At 26.3% G+C, this 17,622-nt stretch overlaps 1 protein-coding gene across 2 annotated transcripts in view; it reads left to right on the top strand.

Moving 5' to 3' along the window:
* LOC103569036 (box A-binding factor) overlaps positions 1-17,622 on the top strand; it is a 44,985-nt gene that overhangs the window by 26,383 nt on the left and 980 nt on the right. The window contains exons 4-7 of one of the 2 annotated variants that reach the window (XM_014445294.2): positions 6,624-6,754; positions 6,904-7,227; positions 15,667-15,842; positions 17,067-17,370. In XM_014445294.2, coding sequence (XP_014300780.1) covers positions 6,624-6,754; positions 6,904-7,227; positions 15,667-15,842; positions 17,067-17,370 — 935 coding nt within the window. Of the gene's footprint in view, positions 1-6,623; positions 6,755-6,903; positions 7,228-15,666; positions 15,843-16,069; positions 16,156-17,066; positions 17,371-17,622 lie in introns of both variants that reach the window. The other variant, XM_014445297.2, reaches the window with a different exon arrangement.

Below are 17,622 nucleotides of genomic sequence, written 5' to 3'. Positions count from 1 at the left end.
CACTCCGCAAACGGAGTAAATAGAAAATTTCTTTTCAGGGGAGAGTTGATTATTTTGAGACAGCCGAGGCACAATAGGACTAGTTCGAAAATTTTAATCAATTTTTCAATTTTAAAATTTTGGCGCGAAAAGGCTCATAGTGTTTGGCATAAGAAATGGGGAATTTTTTTTTTTCAATTTTATACGACTTGTTAAAGGGTTGAGAAGTACTCCAGCTAAATTAGGGCTCAAAAAATAAAAAATAAATTTTCAGTCACAGCCGGTACCTTACCGTGAACAAACAAATTTTTTGAAATTGAAATTCTTAAAAAATAGATAAAAAATACGAGCAAACTGTACCTTAATATAAAAAAAATAATTACATACTTGCGTAGATACCTCACCCTGCCCCGCTCTATTATAAATCCTCATTAATCAAAAAAATATAATATCATGTCAAGCACGTGATTATTACTCACTAATTAGTAAAGTAATAAAATAATAATTTAATTTAAATATTTGATTATTGATTATTTTCGTAAGACGACCAAATCACAGATTAATTAGAAAACTAATTAATATTTACTTTTTTCTAGATAACACTGGTTATATATATGTCATAATTAATTTTTAAAATTATTGTTGAGAAAAAATTGGTTTTCTTGAAATATAAACCAATAATTAAAAGTCATATTAATAATAATAATCATAACAATAGTATTTGAAACTAATTGAGTGGGGATATTGTAGAGGCACTTAAAGTTATATATTTATATATATAACGTTCATTACTAGCAGTAGACAAAACTATAATCCAAGTGTATGATCAAGTATGAGTGTAAGAAGAAGCCGACGTATAAAAAAGAGGTAGGGATTCTTTGAGAGTCAAAGTTAAGTCAAATGAAATGGAGAAGGGAGAAAAAAGTTAAGAGTGAGAAAAGCGTTGGTGGTTTGGAGGGGAAATATACTTGTTAGTTACCTTCCGTCAGGACCGTCATATAACGACGATCCTCTGCAGCGTTAACTTGCATTTATTTTTAATTAATCAAACTGTTTTATTTTCAAATTTGTGACTCACTACAATTAAAAATTTTTTTCTTAATGTCTGTTTCCGTTATTTGATATACTATTGTATTTTTTTGTTAATTAATTAACGTCGACACGTGTCAAAATTTTATCAGTGGATCCAACGTTTTTAAAACCAATCAACAGTCTATAAACATGCAGTGAGTTATTCTTTTAAATATGTATATATCTATATATAAATTCTAAGATAGAGAAGTTTTTTTACTAAAAAATATTAGACTATTTTTTTTTTATTTTAAAAATGAAAATTGATAAATTTTGAGTAAATATTAGATCACTTGTTTTTAGTTTTCGAATACTTGACATATAGGACAGATCATATATATATATATATATATATATATATATATATATATATATATATATATAATATTGGAATATAATCTCTGATGCGACTGAGCAAATATTTAAAAAAATAGTGCCCTACTTTATCAGTTCTTTGCACTGATAAAAAATATATATTTTAGTATTGGTACTTTTAACTTTATAAATTATTTATTACATTTTATTTTTATTTGTTTTGAATAACTGTTCAATCTATTGATTATTTGACGCTTAGTAAATTTCTTATATATTTTTTATCTGTTCAATATTAATAGTAAATATTTTTTTTAACGCATTCGCTTTTTTGATAATTATATTAATTTAATTAATCGTTTTTACTGTTGATAAATAAAATTAAGTGGAATCAGTTGATGACTTGGATGTACTAATTGTTGACGTGTGCTATATAATCTAGAGAATTTTCAGTTTTGTATTATTTTTGGTAACGGCGCTAAATTTCATTTTTTTTTTTTTATATTTAAATGAAAAATTAGTTCATTTTCTAGGGATTTTCAGTTTGAAAATGAATCAAAAAAATTTTTCATTATATTTTCCAAACTTATGTTGAGGATTTTAAATCAAGCTTAAAGTTTTTTAAATTTCAAATTTTGACAATATCTTGATTTTGAATTTATGTGATCTTATTTTGGAAATTCCAATTGAACTCTTCCTAATTTTGAAATTCATGGACCGATTCAAATATTTCTTAAAATTTGTCTTACAAGAAAATCAAAATCAAAATGATAAAATGTATATTTATGAAAGAAACATATATGAATTTTACTGTAATTTTGAATTTGGCACCCGGAATAATGTTAAATTTGAAGTTAACGATTGAAATAAATTTGAAATTCATTTTTTGATGACGCGCTACACAGAACCTTTAATTAAAATTAAAATGTCGAAATTAAATCATGATTTAAAGTTCCCATTTTAAGATTTTATAAAAATTCACAACTTGTAGCTTTGTCAAATTTTCAATTTTATTATTGTGAATGTCTGAAAATTTTTATTAGTAAATAATTGACCAAATTAAAGTGTCAAGTGATACGCAGCTAATAGCTGAGTCTTTTGATTCGATCGATAAAAAATAAATGATTTTTTGAAATTCAAAATTTACGCGGGAAACGGAAAAAATTTGAATAGTAACAAAATATTCAAGTTCATTATTTTTATAAATTAATAATCATCATAATAATTGTCATATATATAACATCGTGAGAAATGATATTTTATCATATGAGAAATGATCAAATGCCGGACGTACATAGCAAAATAAAAGGGCTAATAACCTCATATGTGTAATATTATATTACAAAATTCCATTTTTTTTAATTCTCATCTAAACTTCTTATATATTTATTTTTATTACAGTATTTAGCTTAAAAAATTAAAAACAAATAAGCAATTTTTTTTATTTTTAATTAATTAATTAATTGGATAAAAAGATAAACCATTTAATATCTCATAAATCTAACGGATGATTAAAAAGTCGTGGAAATAAGAGTGTCAATGATTCTTAGAAGAAATAAGAGTAAGGTTTATTGCGTTAAGTAATACTAATAACAATAATAATATTTTAATACATGTATTAGTTACGTATACTGTAGTGTATGTATTTATGTATTTATTTATATTGACACTCAAGTGCATTAATACGTTATGTATAAAATTCCTTACGTTAATAAACTCAGTCTTTGACGGACCACCAAGAAATTGGTATCAAATAACGCGGGTTTATTTTATGAATGGCCAGTATTTATTTATTTTCTGTCGTCATTTAATTCGGGTACGTTCATTTTGGAAACTTTGTATATCAATTATTTGAGGATAAAATAAATTTCAGTGAAATTTTGTAAAAAATTAGTATACAGATCGCGATTTCAATTATCGACATGTTTTTTTTGTTTTTTGTTACAAAGAATTAAAGTCTGTTTTTTTTACTTATGATGTCAAAAATTATGGGGACAAATTTTTTAAAGAAAATAATTTTTCATAAAATTTTCTAACTTACGAAATGATGGAGTTTGTTTATGAATTAATAAATAATTAAGTTATTAACAAAAATTATATCACATAAAGTAATAAAAAGCGTGCAAAAGTTTAATAGCCTCATAAAAATGAGTTACATCGTTGGTAAAACCAGTAGTAATTTTTGATAATTAAAAATAGCAATAAGTATAAAATAACATTTGTTTTATGTTCATTAGCAATTCATAATTTTTTACTTTGTTTTAATTGAACAATTAAATTCATTTTTAATATTAAATAAAAGTGACACGTGGCCCAATAGGGACGATAACAAGAAGGAGAAATAAACAAATAAGATAAAATAAAAAACAAATTAATTATTTTTTAAATATACTAATTTAGTATATATATATATATATATATTTTTTTTTTTCGATTTTAATTTTTTTCAAAATTAAAAATAGTCAAGTATTTTTTTTACAATTGACTTAAAACTATTTCATACATTTTTTAAAAATTAAAATTATAAGAAATTTTTTGACGACTTTTTTTTTCATCATTCGTTTTAAAAATTACTGTCAATATTTACTTCTTCATACACAGTACATATATACATATATATAAAGATTTGTCTATGGTATTACATAAAACATGCAGATGCACTTTTACAGAACACGGCAATGAATTTCCACAATTTCCCTGTTAATTACTCATCCGTAAATCCATGGCACGCGTTGCACTTAACTTAATTCAGGATATGTTTACACGTGCGCACAAAATACCGCTAACTTCCAGAGCTTATATTTACATCTTTTACCGCAAAAAAAAGGAAGATATTTTTCAAATAGCGCAAGCATATTCGTATTTTATTAAAAATAAAAAAATCTAAACTCAGTCAAAATAAAAAATAAAAACAATGAAATTTACATTATCTTAAAGAATATTTGTAAATAAAAAGATTTTTTTCTTGTAAATAAAACAACAAAAAGACAAGTATACATCATAAAATAAATGTGTGCATAAAAAATAAAGTTTAAAAAATACGGATGCGGTAGTAAGAAAAATGTACACGTGCATTTTAGTTGATATCATAACTGCGTTGTTTTGTTCTTTCTTTCGACACTCATTTGAGCACGTACTTAACATATTCGAACGTGCTCACTAACTGGTACGTCTTCAAGGATATTTATCACAATGTTGACATTAAGCTTTAAATAATTGCCGCTTTTTACTCTACAGTAGATCTAGCAATTAATTTTAAATTCAAAATTACCGCTACTGCAATTAATAATTAATCAAAATTTCGGTTAGAAATTTGAGCTCCACATATTTCTGGTGTTAGTCATTATAGTTCGTTACAATTTTAAAATAAATAGATACCAGATAGCAGATAGACTTTGACAATTTCGAAAAAGGTGCAAAGATCACTAGAAAAAAAAGTAAATACCTGGAAAAAAATGTATGACTCAGAGAGCTGAAGAATTCAGAGCGATAAAGAAGCTTAGGCGCCATCGTCTAAGAATTTTTTACCCTAACGGGTCCTATTTTTTTCTATTTTACTTTTTTTTTCTTAATTCCTTGCATCGATGAGTTGTCTGTTGTTGTAGTATAGGAATTTTATTGAGCATGTCGATGAAGGATAAGTGAGGATGAAATATAGGAAAGGTGACGTGTAGACAGTTGTCGTATGTTGGGTTAAAGTAATGGAGTAATCGTGTTGTCCTGGTGGTCAACTTGTATTCAGATGGTCTGAGGTCTAGGGACTGGGGTCTAGGTCCTGTTGTCTAGGTCGTAAGTGTCTAGGGGATCCATTAAAAAAAAAAAAATAAAACCTGAGGCACGCGCCCGCATTGGTTAAGTCCATCCTCCGCGATTCCGGTATTCTGAGCCCCTGGTTTCCGGTTTTTAAAAAAACCTTTTCTTGTACCCCCTATGATGATTATTTACTTTTTTTTTTTTATTTATTAATTATTATCGTTATAGCTTCGAAAGTTAAAGAATAGCTTGTAAATGTTGAAGTAAAAAATTCTTTGTCGTTAATTGGTTTTTTTTTTGTTGAAAGTATTTACTCGCATTGAAGTGGCCATGAAATTAATTATTATCATTAAAAGTATAAAGAAGTCTTTTATTATCAAATTAAATCTTAATGTCTTGGGTAAAAAATGTTATTTTTTAACTAAACCAAATCGAATTTTTTTTTTTTTCAATGTCACAGTAAATTTTGTGGTAAAAAATTTCAATGTCAGTTAATACAACTCATTTTTTTAATCTAGACAGCACGTTATTATTTTCTTAAGCTGACAAATTAATTGATGATGGATGAAATATTTGTAAAAATAAATTTTTACTGCAAGTTAAAAAAAACCGGGTAGTCCCAAGTAAAAACAGAATACAGTTACAGAATTGATGGCTGCAACATGATTGTGACGAGCAAAAAAATTTACCATTGCTGCAACATGTCTGTGACACCTAAAAAGCTTGCTGTTTGCTGCGACATCGCACTGCGCCGTGAAATTAAAAAAAAAAACCCGCGAAATATTTAAAAAAATCTATACAACCTGCACCTCAACTGCATAATATTAAATAATGATACTTTATAACATAAAATATATTTTAAAAATAAATGCGTGAATACTCACAGAAGAAATAGAAAATCAAAATTTCCATGTTTAGCCGATTTTTTACAAAATTTATTTAATTTGAACCCTAAAAAATTATCTAAGTCTCATTTGATGTATTTATGAAGTTATCATTTATCATGTATAATTTTATTTTTTCAAGTATTTTAATTAATAAGTGATGGACCACTCGAAATTTAGATTTACTCATATGTGCAACAAATAACCTTCCGTTAATTACGCGCTTGTGACATGATAATATTCGCCTGGCAATTCATTTCAATCAAAGAAGTTAATAAAAATTTAAATTTAAAATAAATCGGTCAAGTAAACTTCGAATAAATTTTTTCGGTTCTTGAGAATCTTGTGCTAAAATTACAGTAAATTTTTTAGTGACCAAAGTATACAAAATTAAAAAAAAACTCATGTACAATTGAATAAAAAATATATCGAATTTAATTCAAAGTAAAAATTAAATGATGAGTGCTATATAAAACAAGAAATGAAGAGAGAATTCCCATGGGCAGGGGCGTGTGCCAGACACACTTCTCGTCAATGTGTTTTCAATAAAAATAATTTATTTTATTTCTAACCACACATATACATATATGTATATATATATATATCTCATGTTACATGTTACAGTTCATCATCTCTGTACCGCAGTATGACTGGAGTCGGTTCGATGGGAGGAGCAGGTGCTGGTTATACTTTGCCTTACATGAACAGTCCTACAGATCTAGCTGGTTCTCCTCAGCAACTCTGGACTTCATCAAGTAATTAAAAAAAAAAATTTATCTACATATACATACATATTTTTCTAACTGAAACAAAAAAACTTTCCCATACCAAAAAATTTTTTTTATATTTAAAGAAAATTATAAAAAAAGTTTTAGTAAGTAAAAAAATTAAAAACTATTTCCAGGTCTTGGTACATCGCTACCACCAATATCTGACGACTATGGTTCTAAATCATCGGCTACGGTGACTCACCAAAGTCTACCGGCATTTTCCCAACCATTCGGGGGTCGCCCGAGCTTTAGAGGGTACAGTCCTCCTTATACTTCACAGCAAACATCTGGTGGATCTGGAGCAAACGCGACAGGGGATCCCAATACCTGGTCTTATCCTTCATCGGCTGCTGATTCTCTTACTTCTCAATACGGTAGCGTCGCGGCGCCCTCGAGACGTCAAACATCTAATTCGACATCTCATTCCCAATTGAGTGCCGCCGCGAGTCTTTCAGCCAGTGAGTTTTTTTATTTTTTTTTATCACTTATATCTACTATATAATTCATTACGTATAAACGAAAATATATACGTATATATAATATCTAATTTTTAACCCACGTTGGCACAAAAAAAAAACTAACAATTAATTCCTTATCCGAATAAAAAAATACTCAAGGTTTTACATGCGATAGTATTTAAATATTTTAATTATAAATTATAATAATATTTATATATATGCATATACATACACATATACTAATGTGTAAGTCTTGATGTATTCTCACGTATTAGATTATTAAACAATTGTTGAATCATATTAAATACATTTGCTGCAAGTACTAAGTCCATGGAGTTACGACAAATGATAAAACAAAAAAAATTCTTTAACAATTTACTCATAAAAAAAATATATATGATACTATTAATTAGTTTTAATAAATTATTCTGAGATAAATAAATTAGAAAACATTTTTCAGTAGAATTGAAATTTGATTTTTTTTCTTGTAACCTTGGGCATTTTTGAGAAAAATTCAAAAATTTGTAAACTAATTTTTTAATAATAATAAAAAAAAAATCGGGCTTTGCTATCAAATTAATTTTATTACGACAATTATTTTAAAGGATTTTTTTACACGTGTAAATAAATAAATAAACAATAATAATATAATTTTTATTATTATATAAATATATTAAAATTGGGAAATTATATATTTGGTAAATATTTGTTTCACGTGTTTATTTTTTTCTTTTGAAATAAACCGCCCACTTGAAGATCTTGGCGGCATATCTTTTAACTTGATACTACTAAAGTGGTTAGAGGGTAAAAAATCACGCGTTTCGCGATGCTTGTGTCGACATATATATATATATATATATATATATATATATATGTATATGTATATATATTTTTCTAACATAAGGGTGGTCCTGAAAAAAAATAAAATCATATGATAACTATAAAAAACCATCCGACGTAACTTATGGTTTTTTTTTTTAAACCCCATTATAATTGTACGCGTGGTCATCGTCAAATACGTTTACGATATATAAATTTTCCCACATATGTTTATAATTATACATATGAGTACAGAAAAATTTTTAACAAAATGAAACATTCGGGTAAAATAAGACCCCGGTTAAATGAAAAGAAAATTAGAAATTTTTATTTGTGAGGTACAGAGTAAAATTTTTTTTTTTCTCTGAAAAATTTATTTCTGATTTTTTATTAAAAATACGGTCGGCTACCCGTCATAAGCCTCTTCCCCTCAATCGAGAGTTACTGAGTCCAAACAGCTTCCCCACTTAACTACTCTAAAGAGTTTCGTACTAGAGAACCCGTTATAAGCCTCCGTTAAAATTCTCTAAAATATAAACTAACAATAGGAAAAAGTAGACAAATTAATGATGAAAATTTACTATCTATGTTTCGCGGATAATAATTTAATCATTATTAAGTAAAATATAATTTATTATTTATAATTGTAATCATAAATTACATTCAAAGCTTCTGTTACAATTTAAAAGTTTTATTGAGCATTAAGTTGATCAATAAAATCATTATTTTAATTATTACTGTAATCAATACCGTCATCATTGTAATTTTTTGCATTTAAATTATTATTAGTGTAAAAAGATGAGTATTTATTTTAACGCAATAAGCACCAGGAAAATCGGGATAGTCGCGTTTGTAACAAAACGTAAATATGACGTTTAAAATTATATAAAATAAAACAGGCTTATAAGGGGTAGTCGAGAACAAAACTAAACGCACGGTATTGGAAAGACTGAAATTATAAAAAAAATGTCCCCTATGTCCCCTAGAACAGGCTTATGACAGGTAGTCGACTGTAGTACGGCCACTTGAAAATTTGAATAAAAAATAACTTTTTTGTAATAGTAAATTTAACCCAAGTTTAGTTTTATTTTTGTCTTTTATAATTAAAAAAATTCAAAGAACAATTTCTTTCCATATAATTTTGTCAACCTCTTATGAATCACCAACTTGCGCATTATCTTTTAAGAATCATAAATAAAAAATATTTATAAAAACAGAAATTCCGAAATGATATCGCATCTATTCCCAGGTTCTACTATATGAAAAATAATTTTATGTGTTTACTTTTGTTTTTAAATTGATATTTAGAAATTTTATTTGTCTCAATGTATACTGATAATTTTTTTTTTATGTTTTATTTATCACATTTATTTTTTTTTTAACCCAAACTTTATAGTTAACTCAACAATTTTATTTTTTTTTTATGCATTATCGAATATTAAATTGATGTTTTGTCATGTAATAATTTATAAATAATGTGATGATCTATTTTCTATATTGCCTACGGTTAGGGAATTTCGATCATTAAAAATCGGTCGATTAAAAATTTTGAAAAAACATACTCTTTGATTATAGATTGAAGTGAGTTATATTGCCTAATTACTTTAAAATTAACTTTTTATTTCGGTAGTTTCTTTAATAACCATAATTATATCGATAAAAAAAAAGTTTAAAATAAATAAAATTCTTTATTGGATTTTTTTTAAAAAATATAGTCATAAGTTACACTTTTTCTTTTGCTCACTTCTATTCACTGTAAAAAATTTGTGGATTTTTTATTTATTAAATCCCTCGGAGTCAAATTGACTTCGAAATGGAGCTGATTGTAATATTAAAATTCACATCACTCCGCTAAAAAAAACTCCCTATTCACTTCGTACACGAATTATTTTTTTTAAACGCCGAAAATCCGTATTCACTTTCGCTTCTGATGTTTTTGAGTCTTAATTCTTTAGAGTTGATGACGTTACCATTTATCTGCTATAAATACTGTTATTTTGAAGTTAAATGACATTATTATAGACACAATAATAATTAATTGATTGAAATAAACTACATTACTTAACAACAATTAATTTTATCTGAGATAATGAATACTCCGTTCATGAGCGATATTAAATACCTGGGGCACCTAAACGATTTTCAAAAAAATAACTATTTTTGTTTTTTTCACAATTTAGGGATTTCTGTATTTCCCCATTTTTTTTTTTAATTACAAGTATTCAAAAAAAAATAAAGAAATTTTTTTCAAAAAAAAAAATAATCGAAAGAAAATTTTTTGTCAGTAATCGAAGCTCGGAAAAATTAATTCGTTTAATTATGAAAAGCATTGAAGAAAAAAAAACAATTAATTTAATGAAACAAAACGATCAATTGAAAACCATGACCTCGACACTGAGTTTTTATTTAGTTGTAATCAAGTTATGTCTACGATTGATACGCAGCTGGTAGTCATATATATATACATAAAAGTTGATAGAGTAATATTTATCCAAAATACACCGCAGTGTACGATAATTTTTCGATATTCCAAGTCGACGACACCTAATGTTGTGTATCTAATCATTTTACGATATATATATGTTACTTATATACATGTAATGTTGGTTTGTTTCAATTCACGTTCATATTTAATACAAGTAAACTCAATCCCTAATCTTATTTATCGAATTCAATTGACAACTTCATTCATTTGTATTTATTTTTAATTATTATTTACATTTTTCTCTTTATTATCTCAATAAAATGAATGTCTATTGAACAATTTATTAATTTATCTGCTAGTCATTATTATATTAATTAGAAAAAAAAATAGACATAATAATAATCTTATATTCAAACGTGGGCTTGATAAATTTCATAAAAAAAAATTGGAGAATCAGCGCGCGATATCAGAAACCCTAAAAGTCTCGAAAATAATTTTTTTTGTTATCAATAATTTTGCAATTATCGTAAATTTTGAATCGATATTAATTTTTTAGTGTATGATAGAGTAGTAAAAAAATTATGATCCTGAAATTGACATAATCAAAAATTTTCAGATTTTTTTTTCTTAACAAATTAATTACAAAAAAAAGAAAATAAAAAATATGCACTTGTAGAAAATTTTAAAAAACTGTAAGTGCAATTTTTTCAAATTTTTTTTTTATAATTTATCGTATTGAAAATAATCCAAACTTATTAAACCTCGGCTCACTTCAGTATCATAAAAAGTTTGTAAAATGAGATTTTTTTTTTTTTAAATAAATAAAAAAAGTGCGTTTAAAAGTTACAATAATTAAATTATCTTACATTCTGTCAACCTCAGTCTTGTCTAATTTTAAAATTTCGAAATTGTAAAAAAATTCTTGTGTTTTATAAAAAAAAATTTTTTTTTCAATATATTTAAATTACATTATTTAGCTTAAGGGCTTTTTTAATCGTAACATTAATCTCAGATATTTATTTAATAAGTTTAGAAATAATTAACTTGTGTAGTTAAAATATTTCAGTGGATGTCATCAGATGTTATCTAAATTTGTTAATTAGTAACGAATTAATGATTTAAATAATTTTTAATTGATAAATAATAATTGTCAATTTATATTTTTTAGGGCTTAGAATTTTTAAAAAATATCATTATTTACAAATAATCAATAATTTATTGAAATATATGAACTATATTAAAGGCTAATGTCCTGAGATCTTAAAAGGGTTCATTGAATAATTTCAGCAGTAAATGCACATTCCATTGGCATTATACCGGCGTCAGTGAGACGCCGGAGAGCAATCTGAGGTTAAAATACAATGCAACCGTCATCATATTTTTCAGCTTACAGTTTTACTTATGTAATATCCAATTCCGTGCTTAAGTAATTTTAATCCTTTTATCTTTGTAATCATTTTCACACAAAACCTTTTATCCTGTAATTTAAATCTTCATTTTATTTATTTATTTAAACATTCACTAGGATGCTACTTTAAGTATTCGTTCTTTTTTAAAATCAGATAATAAGCTGATCAAACAAATTTATGTGCAAATGTCAATGCGATCTTTGCTGATAATTTTACCATCCAAAAGAATTAAAATTTTTTTTAACCCTGCTTATCTATACTGAGTCTTTGGAGGAACAGCAAATTTTTGAAAAAATTCAGTTTTTTTTATTGTTCTTCAATTTTTGTTGACAACAATTTTGAACTTTTGACTTTGGCAACTTCTAGGCTCTGTACTAGATACTGTAACAAGTAATTAAAAATTTTTCCAGATTTTTTGAAAGCCTAGAAATTTTGAAAACTTGACTCTTCCCTTTTGTACACACGCAGGGTTAATATATAAGTTAAGAATATTTTTTAACGATAATTGAATAGTGGACCAAAATAGACATTACTGATTACTATTGATATTGACTTCATTGAATTTGACCATGGTCCACTTTTTTATAAAAATAAGTTACCATAATTGGGATTTATTAGAAGATTAAAATTATCATAATATATTTATTTATTACTATTATTTTTTTTTAATTTATAAAATGAAGGATGGAGTAGAATTCACTAACATTGAAACTCCCTACTTACTTTGTATGCAGAGTTTTTTTTTTAAACTCCAGAATTTCAAAAAATTAGGACGGAATACAGATTTTATTTAAATTTGAATTCACTCGAAGTTCCAGTTTTTGAAAAAATCATTCCGTTTACGGAGTAAAAAGGGAGTTCTTTTTTCAGTAGAGTAATGGGGATTTTCATCCGAGTTCCCTCCGCAAATCTTTGATATTATACGAGAAAAACGAAATTATATAATTTCATTCTGTATAACTTGCTTTCTGTAAAAAGATAGTGAACTAAAAGTTGATCAAATTTAATGCCACTTATTTTTTGTACCGACACAGAGAATCTTAATTTTTGTACAGTAAAAATTATATGGCAGGAAAGGTTATCAATTGGGTATTAAATTGAAGCTTATAGATGATAAATTCTTGTGATACACTTTTATTACATGATTGAGATTACATAAAAAATTAAGAAATATTGAAGTGTCCTTTAAACTGTAGCCTAAAATAATTCAAAATGTATTAAAATAACGCAACTATGGGCAAAATAAGACACTACCTTAGAGGAAAAATTTTTTTTTTCTTACATTAATTATTTTTTATTAATGGCCTAAGACACTATAGGGCAAGTTGGTCACCCTGAAGATTACGACCCTTGCAAAATTTTATTATTTTTTTAAAAAATTTATTTTTCCCAGAGATTTTATCTTATTACGGCCCAGTTTTTAAAAATAATAATTATGAAAACTACAGCTTCACTTACTTAAATATAAAAATACTTTTTATCAATTATAAAAAAATTAATTTTTCAAACTTTGGATTCGATATATTCAAGATTCATTTTCTGAGTTTCTAATCCGCAAAAAACATAAAAGTCATTACATTTTTTCTTTATGGAAAAAAAAAAATGATTTTCTATATTATTCAAAATATATAACCCTGTACTTTATACATATACTTATCAATTACAAAATAAATTTATCAACTATTACATTCTGTGTCATGTCAACTCACATTACACTTTTATTATTTTTTTCTATTTGTTTTTTTTATTTTTGCAATACTATTTTTTCTTTTTCCATAAAATAAATTTAAATATTTTTTTTTGTTACTACAAAACAAATAAAAAACTATTCAGGTTAAGAAAATAAAATATTTTTAAGTATAAACTCTCAGCTAATAATCTTTAAGTGATTTTTAATGACACCGCTGTCACGCGGCGAATGGAATTTCCGATAATATTGTGGACATTGTATACTATGTACGTAATGCAGGTACAAAACTCTTGTATTTAAAATATCGATAAGTAGCCGTGTAAAAAATAAAAAAAAAAATGTATATATTTATACATACATATATGTAATAAAATATATAAAAATTTTTTTTTTGTAAAGAATCACGACTAGACTCGCAACTAGTACAACGTTAGGCTCTGATGTGTCTGTTCCGCTATCAGCAATTGCCGGAAGCCCTGATAACACTTTCCGCCCACACTTGGACATTTTTTCTTTTTATAAATCAACTCCCTTTTTACTTATTCGGATCCCCATAAATATTTTTATAGTCTTCCGTTATGTTATATTTCATTTTATTTCGTCCATCTTCTTTTTCTCAGTACTCTATATATATATATATATATATATATATATATATATATATATATATATATATATATATATATATATATATATATATATGATCTTCATTTTCAATTTTTTTTATATTAACGCTAATGATCGCTGAAATCGTTGATATTTTTTGACTCGAGTTTTTTATATCATTAATTTGAAGCTTATAATAGACTATAATAGTAAAAAATTTTAACTAATCACTGCTATTGAGGTTGAACTTCGGAAAGATAAATTTTATTTAACAGACGATGCATTTATATATTTATAGTCTGGTAATCATTAAAGATTTTTTTTTTATTACAAATATTTCCAATTTTATATAGATTAATTTTTTTTTTTTTTACAAAAAGATTTTTTTAAAAATCTATTTTCAAATGTTGTGACTAAATGACACTTGAAATTGTTTGAACTATTGTTATTTTTTTTAATAAAAACTTCAATGTGGTTCCATGATAATTGATCTTAGACAACTGATCCCATAGACTAGATCCAACTGACAATAGATCTTGTAATTAATCAGTTTAATCAAGATTTTTATAACTGTCATTATCATTACCTTTATCAATATCAATCTAATGTCGATGGGATCATTTTGTAGGGATCAATTGTGGTATAAAATTGTTGGAATCAATTGACAGCACAGTTTTCAATGTCTGGGTGGGGGGGAGTCAAAGATTTTATTAGATTTTTAATTTGATACTGCAGTGAGAATTGCTAATAATCTATAGATGATTAATATTGACTGCAAAAAGTCTCAGATACAACTGATAAAAAAAATTTCTGTTTCAGTGAAATTTTGACATAAATCTTAGAAAACCTAAGAAAAAAAATAAGAATTTTTGTTTAGTGTTGAGAGTTTTAATTGGAAATTTATTAATATTTTTAAGTCGCATCAGAAATTATCAAAATTTATTGAGACAGCTTTTAATATTTTTTAAAATTCGGTCACTCGAGATCAATTTTAATAAAAATAAATAATTTTTTTTACAGAATATATTTACAAGATTTTTTAAGTGTTCAATTATGACCACATCTATAATTTTGAATTTTTTTTTATAAGAAATTTAATAATATAATTTTTAAAAATTTTATAGCATTAAAAATTTATATATATATATATATATATATATATATATATATATATATATATATATATATATATATAAATTTTTAATGCTATATATATATATTGTTTTAGATTATGTAGTAAAAAAAAAAAAGTCCGTGATATCGTCAACTGACGTATTGTGACTCATCACAACTAAAATAAAATATATATATAATATATATATTGTAAAAAAAAACATATTTACTTAAAAATTGTGCCAACGTAATAAAAAAAAAACATATATTCATATTTAAGAATATTAACAAAAATATGTAAAAAAAAAAAATTTAATAATAATAATAATGGAATAAAATCTTAAAAATAAGACTAAATAATAAAACTAAAAATCCAGTGCACAACATCGAGGCGGAATACTTTACGGAGGGTCGCGAGTGCGTGAACTGTGGGGCGATATCGACCCCCCTTTGGCGAAGAGACGGCACGGGACATTATCTTTGCAACGCCTGCGGCCTCTACCACAAGATGAATGGAATGAACCGGCCACTAGTAAAACAACCACGGCGACTGGTAAGCAGAGGCTCGGTCGTAAAAAAAAAATCTCAATTTAAAAATATTTAAAAGAAAGATTAAAAATGAAATTTTTTTGGACCAGGAGCCTGAGTGGAAATTCGCCCGTGCTGCCTCTCATCGCGCACTCCCACCCCCATTGTTATTTTGTGTTACTGTTTAAAGAAATTTTTTTTACTAAAAGATAAATTAAATGACCCTAACGCTTGGCCTCCTGTCTGTTTCAGTGGCGGACCCGGGCGAATTCTACAAAGGCTTCTATGGGTATAATGGCACCCGTCGCGTCCTCGAGGAGAAATCGAGCCGCCGCTTGGTAGGTGTCATCAAACCTTCCAAAAAAACAATAACTCTACAATAATTATCTTTATTAAAATAATCTGTCTCTTAAATAATTAACATTTTTTTGTTTATTCTAAGTATTTTACAGTCGACTACCCGTCATAAGTCTCTTCCTCTCAGTCGGGAGTTACTGAGTCCAAACAGCTTCCCCACTTGACCACTCTAAAGAGTTTCGTACTAGAGAACCCGTTATAAGCCTCCGTTAAAATTCTCTAAATTATAAACTAACAATAGGAAAAAATATCGAAATTAATGATGAAAATTTACTATCTATGTTTCGCGGATAATAATTTAATCATTATTAAGTAAAATATAATTTATTAGTCATAATTATAATCTTGGATTACATCTAAAACTTCTGTTACAATTTAAAAGTTTTATTGAGCATTAAGTTGATCAATAAAATTATTATTTTAATTATTACTGTAATCAATACCGTTATCATTACAATTTTTTGCATTTAAATTATTATTAGTGTAAAAAGATAAGCATTTATTTTAGCGCTATAAGCACCAGGAAAATCGAAATAGTCGCGTATGTAACAAAACGTAAATATGACGTTTAAAATGATATAAAATAAAACAGGCTTATAACGGGTAGTCGAGATCAAAACTATACGCACGGTAGTGGGAAGACTGAAATTACAAGAAAAATTTCCTCTACGTCCCCTAGACCAGGCTTATGACGGGTAGTCGACTGTATTTTAATTATCACTTTTTATATTTTTCTCATAAATTATTGAGGTGCCACTATACCCATGGTACCTCTTTATTCTACATGCATGTAATTACTTTTCGGTTAAAATTTTGTCGAGCATGAAAAAATAATTTCAATTTCTTAATAATTAACAATTGAATTAATTTTTCGAATTGATTTTTTATCCAGTCAGCGTCGAGGCGCGTGGGTCTGTCTTGCAGCAATTGTCAGACGACGGTAACGTCTTTGTGGCGCAGAAACACTTGCGGAGAGCCGGTCTGCAATGCCTGCGGACTTTACTACAAACTCCATAATGTCAACAGGCCATTGGCTATGAAAAAAGACAACATTCAGACGCGCAAGCGTAAACCAAAGGGTGGCATGAAGTCTTCGGACACTCCAATCAACCACAACATTCCGTCATGTGTTATTAATAATAATAACAACAATAATAACAATAATGTTATTAATAATAACATTAAATTAGAACCAGGTGTGTTACTAAAATTAATTATAATAATAATAATAATAATGATAATAAAATAACAAGTGTCTGATCACAACTCGGGAATTCTACTTAAGACATAAATCTACACTGATAAAAAAAATGACTTGATATAAGAGAAAAAATTTTTGAGCCAAGAAATTATTCTTAGCTTAAGTAAATTTCTCTTAACTCAAGAAAATCATTTTCTTTAAAATGGTATTCTTGATTCAAGATTTTTTCTCTTATATCAAGTCTTTT

The sequence above is a fragment of the Microplitis demolitor genome, chromosome 5, assembly GCF_026212275.2.
Source record: "Microplitis demolitor isolate Queensland-Clemson2020A chromosome 5, iyMicDemo2.1a, whole genome shotgun sequence".
Taxonomy (NCBI): domain Eukaryota; kingdom Metazoa; phylum Arthropoda; class Insecta; order Hymenoptera; family Braconidae; genus Microplitis; species Microplitis demolitor.
The sequence above is the reverse complement of the archived record's forward strand: the minus strand, read 5'-3'. Positions and strand labels throughout refer to the sequence as shown.